Here is a 13211-nt window from a genome sequence, read left to right on the forward strand (position 1 = left end):
AATCAGTAAATTACCATTCAGGACGTGGAGTCAGTATCTTGGAAGCCTCATGTAATGTCTGTAGTGGATGATGACTGATAATTAACGCTGCTACCCGTCTTAAAATTTTCTTCTCCTTTTACAGATTTGGCATTGCTACCAACTGTCTAGTTGGGAGGAAGGGAAGGACAGACTTTTGGTCAATAAAATACAGAAAGGCAACTGAGACTTCAGGGGTCCGGTATGCCAGTCTCTGACAGACTAAAGTAAAAGGATATTCAGATAATATCTTCCTCTAAGTAGAAGTCCTATTATGGTAAAATGCAAGAGTTGCCTCCTTTTCAGTCTTCTGTATGTGATAATAACTATTCCTTATGAGGTTGGTTTTGCTATGCTAAAATAAAAAAAAAATTAAAAAAAGTAGCTGACAGTTCATAGCTTGAGTATTAATGTTTTGATTTTGGATTTTCAAGGTAATTACCTATTTAAAAAAAGTAATCTGTAATAGCATATGGACACTGAATATAGATTGATAAGGTTCTGTTAGTGTGTTCCTGGTATATATGAATTTGAGTCTTTCTGTTACCACAGTAGCAACTATGGTTTGCTGTCATCTGCACACAGAAAAGACTTCTCAATCATCAGTGCACTTAACTTCTGGAAAACCAGATATTTGATGATACGTTTATAATAATGCTGGAATTTTCTCGAGGGCAGAGGTCTGCTCTTCTTGCTTCGACTTCTTTAATGCTTTTCCTTGAGAGTTTTCAAAATGTTCTCTTTTATGAAGAACTTTATTTCTTTGCTTCTTAAATTCCTGTTGCTATTCATTAGCATTAGAAAAAAACAATACTTCCACCTGAATTCAAAGGAAAACAGTCTGTATTTTCATCTGAAAGGTACAGGCATAATATTAATGCTTCAAATATTTTTGTGTGTGTGTGTGTTTTTAGGTTGGCATTCTTACACTTTGTGTTTACCACCAGCAAAAAGAAAGGCTAGTGCATTGTCAGCTGTAGCATCGGTTTCTGCATGTTTGAGGGAGGGAGTGTGCTCAAAATCCTACCTTGACTTGGTGGAGGTCACAGCAGCATTTCTCAGCTGTGGCTGAACTGCATGGTTGTAGGAGACACTGTTTAGTTCTTCAGACAGAAGGCTGGGAGCAATTGGTCAGGTAGGAAACACCGAGGGAAAGGCAGTGAACCAGACATTTCTTCAGTGTCCCTTTGAAGTAACTTGTGTGAGTCTCAGTTTGGGTACCAGTATTTTAAAGTAATAAATGAAATTAGGTTTACAGAAAACACTGTTTCAGGCTTTTAATAAGTTGGTTTTGAGAAAGTAGAGCTTAAAAATGTTAGTAATTTGCCAGGTATTTAATGTTTTGTCACTGCTAACTGAGTGAATTGATTGAGGAGATAATTTTCGTTTCCTATATAGGGAATATAAAAAGTCAAAGAAAATTGTTTTCCATTCTTATACATGTGTATAATAGCATACTATTTCAGGGGAGAAAAAAACACCTCACAACATAGTTGTTAAATATCTCTTGAAGTTTGATTCTTCACCAGACCCCTTCTTAACTCTGGTGCTGTTTTCTGGGGGAAGTTCAGGATAATGGTCTATTTAAGATCTTGAGTCACCTGATATGTAATAGTTTGTTGGCTATTTCTACACTGCATTTAGGCTTAATTTGAAAGTGAACCTAGTGTTGAACAGTAAACTACTCTGAAATGTTTGAGATCTCAGTTCAATTATGGAAGTCGTGAATTGCAATAAATTGTATGTAAAATCCTGATGGTACATTTTAAAAATGTTGTGATTTAGTTGCATATCGCAGAACAACGAATTTTGTTTAATTTGCAGGGTTGATTATGTGACTAAACAAATTTAATATTTGTTAAGAAATTTATTTTGGGAGAAAAGCATTTTAAGTTTTCTCGAAGATATTTTTTTTTTATCGGTGTATAATTTACTTCTGTAGAACATGAGTGGTACAAGTGCTAATGTTATCCAAATTGTAGCTGAAATCCATATAGGCTTTATCAGCACTATAAAGGGGTTTGTAATTTCATTTTTGAGACATTCACTATTTTAAAATGTGTGTGTCCTAGAGGCTTTCTTAAAACTGCAGGTAATTGTCTTCAGTACATTTTTTTTTTCCCTCTTTACTTAAGGAAGCCCTTTGAGCAAAAAAGCATCAAGAATATTAAATTTCATTACAATAAGTACATATCTGCTTTGCCTCCAAGGCTGCTCTTATATTCGCGTTTTGCAGGACATAACCTTTACTCAGTAATACTTGAGTTATTGCTTCAATTTTTATGGCAAATAACTGAATGCTTTATTTGATATTATTTAGTTTACTCTTGTCAGGTGTAGATAGGACTAGCCTGAAAAATTTAAGTCTAGGACACTGTGCTGCTTACTAGATATAATAAACCTATATATAGTCCATAGTTCATTTGAGAAGGAAATTTGTCTTTTTGTGCAAATGGCATTTCAGTAAAATCATGTAAATATATTCATAAACATGTTTAATTCATTGGCAAAATACAATAGAGATAGTTAATGGAGAATTAACCTGCTAAATTAAAATGATGGGTCTTTCTAAAACATTGATCAAACTTCTAAGCACTTGAAAATTGGGAAATTCAGAGGAGAAAACAACTTCCTGACCCATGCATCAGAATCTTACCTTTTGCTGGGTTGAGCCCAGATCTGATACTCACCAAAGAAAACTTGCCTTTTTGTGTGCAAAGCTTCCTAACAGTTTTCAGACAGCCGTAACTTACTCTTGGTGTGTGCACGTGTCTGTCTGTACGGTAGGTATAGCTTTTCTGATCTGGAATTAGATGGGCAGACGGTCAGCGTTCAGTGCTTGGAGTGGAGTTTGCACAGTGCTTGACTGGGGCTGCTCTTACGTTCGCTAGTGCTTGAGAGGAATCGGCTGCCAAGGGCTCGCAGCGGTGTGTCCTCAGGGTCATTTATAGTGGCTTTGGGAGAATCTGCAAGAAGGAGAAATAGGTACCCTCTATCATCCTTCTTTTTTCCCCTAGAAAAAATGTTAGACTAACCATCACTGTTTACCTAGCACATGTTCAGTCATCCTAATTTAACTGTGTATTATATCAGCTGTACCAGTAGCTCCTGAAGGACCTTACTGTATAGTGCTGCTTTGTGCCAACAGATGAAGTAGAATTTTGAGGAAAAAAAATTAAATAGTTTTCTTGGGGACTTCAGAACTACTGCTTGTATTTGAATAAAGGATGTGCCTAAGATTTCTAAGAAATCATTTTCCTTAAGTAGTTACTGAATATGAATCAAGTCTTATAAATGCATATTGCTATTATATTGTTTACAGCATAATGAATGAAAGTGCTTTCTCCCTGCATAACACTGGACTTACGGGGATCAGGATTAATGCTTCCAGAAGGTGTATTGTCTGGTATGGCACTCCAGAATGCTGACTTTAACTAAAATGGAAAATCCTCTGCATCTTCAAAGCTGCTGTTCTTGTTTACTTTTAAAAGAAAAAATGAAAAGTTAAATGAAATATTTTTAACTATAATTACACCAGGAAAACTGTTTAGGTTATTTTATTTTTATTTCTTAATATTTAGTGTTTTAGTATTTTATTTTGATTCACTTCAGAATATCAAGTTACAGCTTGATTATTGGATGTCACAAAATACATGATATAATAACCAGTGTTCTGCTTATTAGAATTTTTAAACAGAAAATTATATATATATTTGCCAGTGGCTTCTGCAGAATTGGAGTTTTTCCCATGAAAAGGGTGGTATAGAAATAATCGTGCAATTCTATATGCAATTAATTTACCAGTATTAACTTTTATGTTGCCTGATAGAAACTGGTATGATTTTGAGTGAAGATCTGAGTTTCTTTCACAAACATCAAATGCTTCCAAATTTGAAAATAATCCTTCCTTCACTTTGACTTCTCATGACTTTTTTGTGATACTACTTAAATAATTAAGGACCATTTTCCTGAAGGCTGGCCTTGAAATTCTGTAACACTTCCGGGCTTTTCCACTTTAATTCAGGGAATGGGATGTTAACGCTTAAGCAAAGATGTCTTTTGCAGCAAGTATTGATAAAGTATCCATTATTTCTAACTGTTACAGGAAACTTTTAGTCTTTCAATGACTTACCTGATATAGTCTTGTGATAATGTAATATCATTGGCTTTCTAATTATGATGGCATAAATAAAATCTCCATTTCTGTGGCTAAGAATAAAATGTTCTTCCTGGATTTAGATATGCCCAGGTTATATGTTTGCTAGTCATTTAATCTCACAAATGCAAGATTCCAGTGTTTCTGCAGCACAGATTTCTAAATAATGGAAGGTCTCAACTGCCTCTTATTTCTTACTACTCATGGCAGTGAGGCACTAGTCATCTATTGGGTTTTATTTTTAGCATTTTTACCTCTTATACAGTTCAAATTAATGGAATGATGTCCTGTAAAAATATAGAAAGCAATTTTTTCCTATCAGCCCTTTACAAAGATCTATATCCTTCTGTAAACATGCTCAAAACAGCTGAAGAGCGAGTGGCTGTGGTGAAAGGTCTTTCATTCCTACAGCCATCCATCTTTCATCTTAATTTGATGTGATTGTTTCTGTGAGTAACAGGCACTTAGTAGCTCTAAGAAGTACGTGCCTGAAAACTGTTGTATTCAAGATGACCTAATACCATCCTGGAATATGGAAAGATAGAATCTTGACTTCCTTAAAAACATGACTGGCTTACCCACATCTGGTAATGTTTGCGTCTACCTTCTCCTGTCTATTTTCCAGTTTCCTAGAAAGCTATGAGATTGTTTACCCTAATCTCAAACCATATGGAAGCTTCACTCTTCTGGGAATCAACTGTGTAATGGCAACTGCTCTAGTCAGGAAGGCTGCTTCAGCAGTTGGTCAAAAGTTCAGCTCATACTGGGAAAACTGGTATCAGTGACCATTACTAGCTTTAAGCACCCTTTTTGTTGAAAACAAAAGCAAAGCAGAAAGCCCTGACCTTTTGCATTGCTGTGCAGAGGGACCTGTACTTCCCAGTGGAAATTGCTCTCTGCTGCCACCACTGCTCTTCTCACAGGTGGTAGTCTTAATGTTGGGATTGATAGTCAAATACCTGACCAGAAGAAACAGACTGACAGGGACTGTTAACAGGTCACATCCACTTTGTGTGACATTTTGTCACCTCACTGTGACAAGATAAATTAGGAATGACATGTCTTCCTGTAGGTCTTTGCTTTAAGTCCATGAGGGCTGGTTAGCTGTTTTCATTGTCTCTTCAGGTAGCAAAATGTTCTTGAGGGCCACAGCATTGGCTGTGAATACAGGAAACTTCTATACTGAAGTTTTTCACAATCACAAGGTCATACTGAGACCCCATCCTAATTACTGATCTAGTGCTTCACTCTTTCATAATAAGGACTGCATCCCCTTCTGGCCTCAGGGTAGACTGTGTACTTCAGACCAGTTTAGAATACTTGCTGTGTTTTGGTGCAGACCTCTGCTCTTCTCTAAGATTTCAGTAGGAGGGTGATCATCTGGGCAGACGCAAACGGGTTAATGTTTGGCAAGTCAGGTAACCTTAGCGCTGCTTCAGAGGGATGTTGTCCCTGCCCCTCCTGAGGTTAAGATTTGGTATGCTTTCAAAGGCCTGCCTTTTAGTGCTTTGCTTGTCTTTTCTGATTTCAGACGTGTAGCATTGTTCTTTATTCATTTACTTCCTTATAGTTCAGATTCTTTCATGTGTCCTTAATGTAGGGCTTTCTTCCCTTACTGATGTCAGAGTACTGTTTACTCATGCGTGAACCTGAGCAGGCAAATAATTTTAACGTTTTTATTGCATAGCAATTACGGTTTGTCAAAACCTTTCATCTGCTTGCAGTGACCTATGTGCATTCTTCTTCAGTAGTGGGTCCTCTTTGTTCCATGGTTGGGTCCCAAGAGCTTGCAATGTCAGTCAAGACTTCCTAAGTGAGGAGACTTTTAGTTACCTGTAAGGAGAGTTGGCAATGAAATTTTTAGACTGAGCTATCTAATTGGCAATTGAAACTTTTTAAACATTTTCGGTGTCATATTGGACCTTAAGGAAAGATAAAACTCGGAGATCTGTAATGCACCGTTAATTGTGTTATTTAATGCTTTTTTATTTGAAAAGCCATTTAAAAGATAAAGCTGCTTTGCAGACCAGAGATCAAAGGTTACAAATCTTTTGTTTGGCACTGTCAACATCTTTGCTGTATCTCAGTATATAAGTTGTCTGCTTTCAGTGTTACGAATTCTATACAGGTAGCAAAGCAATCATAATCTAATCAAGTGAAACAGAAAGGTCATGGTATGGATCCATTTCTCTTTAAAACAGACAAAACCTCACAATGCAGAGTCAGAGGTAAAGTGATAAGCAATTGATTGTAAGCAGTAAGTGGGGAAGGAGAAGACAATGGGGTAGTAATTAAGATATTTGATAAACGAGAAAAAAGCTCAGGGAGCTAGATCTAAAGGTAGTATTTATTTTAAATTCAGAGGCTTCAGGGGAAAAAAGTGTCTCTCTTTGTCATTGATATGACTGAAAGAGATACAGATAAATCTTCTTTAATGATCCAAGTTCCCTGTTAAGGAAGTCTTGAGCCAGTAGCAGTAGGAGACACAGAGAATTGGGAACTCTCCCCATTAGCTTGCCCAAGAAAGTGCAGTTATAATCCATGCAGTACGGGTAACATCTTTCCAAGCCTTGTGTGAGTAAAGATCTACTGCTATTGAAAGTGTTAATTTCAAGCCTCATCCATGTACAAGATTATGATGGGCAAGAAGTAGAGACCTTACAACTTATGCATCTAACCTGTAGGTTTTCTTTTGGCCCCAAGATCACCTTCACAGTGCAACGGCTTGGACTGCTTGACCAAAGGGATCATGACCACACTGATCATCCTTTGGGTTCATTGCTTATGGTGGGGATGTTAAAAAATCAATTTCATCATATTAATTTATTTTAATAGTATCCAAAATACTGTGGCGCAGTGAAGAATGGTTCAAGAATACCGGAAGAATGTTGCAGACATACTGAAAACTTTTACCAGCTAAATTCTCCTGCAACTGGAAGTTGGAGTATAGAGAGGACTCTGTCCTCCGTTTTTTTGTCAGTTATCTTCTGTTTATTTTAAAATAATGTTAAAAATTCAGTACCTGTTAAGCTGAAAGCTTTAGTCTCCTGCAACTTCTCACCTATTGATATCTGTGCCACTACTATTAATTAGTATTACTTCTTTTCAGACTAAGCTTCTTCCTTAAAAGTTATTTTGTGTCTGAATATTAACTTTGAAATGTGAGTAAGCTTAATACTGCTGAAATAGAATGGCTTGTTTCTTTTCTGGCTGTACAGGATGCAGTCATGCAATGCACTTTCAGAAATCCTAGGTCCAGAAAAAGTAGCACACTACATCAGTGCCTCTGGTTGTTACTGTGGGGGGAAAAAAGTTAATTCACTACTTCTGACACGTCTTGGGATTGATACAGGGGAAGTGACATGTTGCTGCTGACCCCTTTTGCTCACAGATTATCATATGCCCCAGGAGGATAACTCTCTTTTGGTTTGTTGTCTGCACAGTTCATTTTGGAGGCATAATGCAGCTTGGATCACCCAGCAAAAGCTCTCTTGGTCTGTTAATGACTGTATCACGTTCTGTTGACTGATAGAGGAATGTGTATGTTCCCATAGAATGGCGTTAGGTATAATTATGAATGCAGGTATTGAGAGCAGTCTAGCAGCGTGAGTCAGGATTGTCCCTTGGCTAAAAAGTGGGCACCTGCTGCGCTGCTTTGACTTCTAGCCTTATGGCTAGAGATGGTTTGGGGTCTTGGCAACAATATTACGTAGAGGACAGTGAGGAATTACTTCTCCAGGTAAATGAAGGAGGTTGAAATACAGAGAGTTTATTCTTTTCGTTGTTTTCCAAATAGGGTAAGACTGGGTTACCCTTTTGTATCACTTTGATCAAACAAAGTGCATCTAATAACAGGAAAACTGGTGTATGCTGGTTAACAGCGGTGAAAAAAAGAACATCTCTATATCAAATCTGGATGTTTAGTTCATAAAATAACTTGACCAGATTCACTGAAAGTTAGCATTATGAGACTGAGTGCCAGTTTCTTTGTTTAGCAACCCATTGGTGGAATTTAAGCCGGTCAGCTGTTGAAATGTTTGGGGATAATTCGAAAAGTAATATTTTAGCAGTTCAATGCTACTATGTGTTAAGTTAATTAATCACTAAGAATTGAAAACAGGTAAATCATCATAGAAGTCTAGATTCTTATAAGGTCAGCGATTCCACTCATTTTCTATAATACGTAATAATAAATGCAGTTCCTGAATGTCAACGTTGATATGGTTCAAGAATTGCAGCTTCAAACTGCTTTAGGTACAGCCAATGGTGGTTGGGGTTTTTTTGTCCATAGTGATGAAATTAACTGGTTTAAATGCATTACTTGCTTGCATCGAAATATTTGATGTTCATCGTGGATTGGAATTTAGAAGTCTTACGGTGAATCATTGCTTTGCTTTTTTAGTAGTATACGTGGCGGTGCGCTCCCCCTGCCCTGCGTAAGCAATGACCACCAGTGGGGGTCGTTGTGGCTCCATCCAGGTTATGCTGGACTTTGGGAATGGATGGCAACATAGTAGCCAAGGGCTGCCTGGAGCAGTGAGTCAAATGACTTGCTGATATGCAAATATGACTATAAGTCATTCCTCTTACTCTATAAATAGTGGACAGCCCAGGGCCCGTTGAGCTCTCCTGCCCGGCAGCGGGCCGCACGGTGGGATCTCCCCTTGAGTAGGGACGCCTCTCAAGGTTACTCCTCGAGGTTGAGAGATTCTTGCCACAACAGATACTCGGTAAGTGACTAATAGCGTGCTAAACTTTGAAATCTTAGCTAAGTGATATAAAGGATTGATTGCACATATATAATCCTTTAGATGTAAACCGTTGACCAAGACGGGGACTAGAATTGGATCCAGCTGCACCTAAACTCCTCTCTGAGAAGTTTAGAAAGCAAGGGGGTCCTTTCTGAACCTCATGACTCAACGGGAGGGTCTCCCTGACAGTTTTGTCCGACCCTGTCCTCTATGCAGTAAATAATCAAGTGTACCTTGCCATCGAATCTTGTTCACTGTCGCATTTACCATTGGACTTTGTTAACTCACACTTTAACTCACTGTTTTCTATCAATAAAGTGTATTGTTGCTTCTCTCGTATGAGTGAAGTGCAGTCTCACTCCATTCGCGACAGTACAGGAGGAAAGAAAAGTAAATAATGAGTGTGACTTGTAAGCAGTTTCACAGGTTTTCTGCTCACCTTGTATAGGAAAGTTGTTAAATTTCTCATCACCTTGTGAAACCAGGTCATCTAGCTAGATATGCTCATTTCACTTTTTCAAACGAGAAATCGGTTTTTAATGTGTGAGCTATTGGCCCCAAGGGGGAGGAAAAAAACCCAGTAAGACTTCTCTGCAAAGGCCTTCTTTGTTTTGAATGATGTCTGAGTGAATTCTGAATTACTTAAATTTCTTACAGTGTAAATCATTCTGTTCCTTAATGATAATACAGCATATATTTTCCTCTTTTAGATCATGCATGCAATGAAAAACTTTATCAATTTTATGGTATGCAAAAATGTGAGAGACTGTTAGGATATAATTTAAGATATGGCTTTTGCCCAAAAGAAATTACATTCTTAATGAATGCTATCCTGTTTCCGTATCTGTCTGTAAAATTATGAGAATGTACTTCTTTTAGAAGTGTTCCTGAGTTATTGCTTATGTGGTGGATGTATTTCAATTATGCTATGATTTTGGCCTCTACTGGCATTCTGCAAAGTTATTTGTTACTTCTGTCAACTTCTATTTGTAATGCTGCTGCTCCCATAAACAAATTGACTTGGATGAAATCATGAACCTCTGTATGGTTTGTATGATTTGCATGTTTCAAAAAAACTGTTGTTCTGGCTCATGTTTTGGAGCTGTGTAGTTATCTCTCTAAAAGTCAGTATGGTTGCTAGTATTTGACATCCTTCCTAAAAACTATCCTAAAACTGAATTTTTCCAAGGTTAGACTAGAATCATATGTTTGTTTATTTATTTATTTACAATCTTCTCTCATGTGCAATCAGATGGTTGGAAAACATCTGCTCCTACCCAGGTTTTTGGTCTCATCAATTTGCGCACTAATCTTTAGGTTCAACAAATCCATCTTGTTTGCTCTTATCTCTAGTCACTTTTTCATGTAAAAGTCATTGCAATTTATTTTCATACTGGTTCTCCATCTTTTTCCAAAGATCAATCTTCAGTGCTAACAATGATGGAAAAAATTATGTTTGTTATCCGTTTTGGGACTTCTGTGTATGTTTTACAAATGTAAATCTCCTGTAAATTGTAAATGTACATTTACAAATGTAAATTACAAATCCTCTTCACCATCTTAAGAACTCTAAGGTTATAAAGTCAAGCAGTCTGTAATGAGGAGAAATAACTTTTAAGTCTGGCTGGTGCTTGTAGCAATTAATCTACTCTTTGTACATACATTATCTTATGTTATGTATCTCACTGTGTGAGATAGTATTTTTATTGCAATAGAACAACTGCTTTGACTTTGCTCACAGTGTTTAGCTTGCAGCAAATAGCTTTCTGACACAAATCACAGCATCAAATACACAGAAAAAGATACAGCGAGCATTTGCACAAAGTTGTATTTTTGTGACCAGCTTGCCAGTTAGTAGGACTTTTGATACCTTTCTATTCCTTTTAATATCAGAGCATTCTCTCTCTATCATTCATTCATTGCAAATCATCTCACCTGAGAAATAACAAATATATAAAAGGTTCTGTAGACAAGATCCTGAGATCTTCCCAGTATAGTGTTATCTTATGAATTGGATGATTTGGGGCGAGGCGGGGGAACATGGGGATGGAACAAAAAATCTTGGCATGCAAATGCATGCCCAGAAAAGGTATTGAACTGAGGCAATTTGTATTGAACTGATTCGCATTTCCTAAATTTGGATTCTTTGATTTGGTAATATTTCTGTCTTTATATGCACAAGTGTGTATCTGTGTGCAGTACATGCAAAGAAGAGGAGAAATATAATAATCCTATGAAAGTAAATAAGAATCGGCTATTCGGTGACATCAGGATTTTACCAGCTTTATAGTGTGTCCACAGCCTCCCCCTCTTTTCATGTGATACCACTAACTCCAGACTTAAGGCACCTTTCATATGAGGAAGTTTTTTGGAGAAAGGAAGGTGGGGACATTTGTTTCATCAAAATGGAGTTCATTCCTTGTGTCATAATTACCTCATGAGTCTACTGCCTCTGAAGTCTGTTAGATAAAGTGAAATGTGGAAAGGGTGTCCTTCACTGCCTTATGCCAACTACGTGCACAGGTAAATTTAACAGTGATGCTGACTGATGTGCTTTGTGCTAGGTGTACCCCTTCTATCTCACCCACCAGAGGGTGGCTGGTGAGACCCTGCATGCTGCTGTGTAGCTTGCACTCTTCTCTGAACAGAAAGTTGGTAGTAAGTGGGGTTGTAGTTGTGCTACCTTGGGAAATGGATTAGAGAGAAATCATAATATTGACAAGTGTTGAAGACGTGGGCAAAAAAATTTTCACTACCTCATGTGGTTGGCTGTTTGAGATGGGTGTGAGCTCTTTGGAGCCATAGCTTGCAGGAGATGCACCTGAGGCAGCCCGTGCCCAGGGTAGCAGGGAGGGTAGTGGCACAGAGGGTGAACAATAGAAATAAGACAGGGGGTCTTTGAAGCTACTGAGACCAGTATTCTGGGAGAGGAGAGGATGAATAGTAGGAAGACTGTTCCTGAAACTATTTTGTTCTTTGATTATGAATTTTGTTCACAAATGCCTCCACATACTTACTTGCTTTGGAACCTCTTTTTGATTTCATGTCCATGCTTTGTGTGTGTGTTTATACCCCGTTCCTGTTGTTCTGAATTTCAGAAAATGTCTCCTTAACTTCCATAAGTTGGTTTATTCTTTAAATGTGTAAATTTGCAACACAGCAGGTGATTTGGTAATCTACTGGTGATGTGATTTGTAAATAATTGGGGGGAACGGGACGGATGACAGCTTTTATTATGCCTAGAAATTGCTGTAAATCCATAAAATCTTGGGGACAAAAATCTTACCTATTACAATTTTCTTTCCATTTATATAAGATCCTTTCCAACAGAGTATAACCATCTTTAGAGAGGCAAGTACAGTGGCGAGTATGGGTATTAAAATGTAATACGTGTGTTCAAACACTAACCTGTTTAGATTCTATTATATAGATAGTTGGCATTTTTTCCTAAACCCCTATCTGCAATCTTAAAATTACGTGCAGTAAAAGACAAAGATTTAAGGAAGACAAACTTTTTAGGAAAAGGCTAATGAAAAACAGGGAAGAAGTCATTAAAATGGCAAAATGTCCAGTACAAGTATCGTATATGCAAGTGGGGAACATGGTATAAGGAACTCTAGTTGATCCCAAGGTTTCTAAAGCTTATAAAATATATTCATGTTATTTCAGCTGGGAAGTTTTAAGATTCCTTCTGTCTAATTTGAGAATGTGGATTGAAGACTATCGCTTTGATGGCTTCCGATTTGATGGTATTACATCTATGTTGTATCACCATCATGGGATTGGTAAGTAATTTAATCAACTCTAATCTCAGCAGTCCTGTTGCAGCTCTGTTGCTGTGGAAATAGTGCTATAAAGTTCACTGAAGGCTCCAAAAATTCCAGATTCACTAATATCTTGTGGTGCTGCTATGTGGATAGATCTGAAATTATGAATAAATTTAGTGCTTATAAAATTGCATATTACAAAATATCTGTGTTTTTTTAAGAAAAGCAACTGTGGCCTTTAAAACTTCCTGTCTTATTAGGCACAGGATTCAGTGGAGATTACAATGAATATTTTGGCCTACATGTGGATGAAGATGCTTTGTGTTATCTAATGCTGGCCAACCACATGATTAATTTCTTGCATCCGGAATGCATAACCATAGCAGAGGTAAGATCAGAATTTGCCATCCTCAATGACATTAATATTGATTAGTTTGCTTTGGGATGTGAATTTCCTGTTAATTATCAAGTCACACTTCGGGTACTCAATGAGTGACATGAGCTGAGAAATATTAATTA

At 37.4% G+C, this 13211-nt stretch overlaps 1 protein-coding gene across 1 annotated transcript in view; it reads left to right on the forward strand.

Moving 5' to 3' along the window:
* GBE1 (glucan (1,4-alpha-), branching enzyme 1) overlaps positions 1-13211 on the forward strand; it is a 147324-nt gene that overhangs the window by 55451 nt on the left and 78662 nt on the right. Inside the window, exons 8-9 of the mRNA XM_009327886.1 lie at positions 12595-12710; positions 12953-13080. Of these exons, the coding sequence (XP_009326161.1) occupies positions 12595-12710; positions 12953-13080 (244 nt within the window). The remainder of the gene's footprint in view (positions 1-12594; positions 12711-12952; positions 13081-13211) is intronic.

This window comes from Pygoscelis adeliae, unplaced genomic scaffold, assembly GCF_000699105.1.
Source record: "Pygoscelis adeliae isolate BGI_AS28 unplaced genomic scaffold, ASM69910v1 Scaffold14, whole genome shotgun sequence".
NCBI classification, from domain to species: Eukaryota; Metazoa; Chordata; class Aves; order Sphenisciformes; family Spheniscidae; genus Pygoscelis; species Pygoscelis adeliae.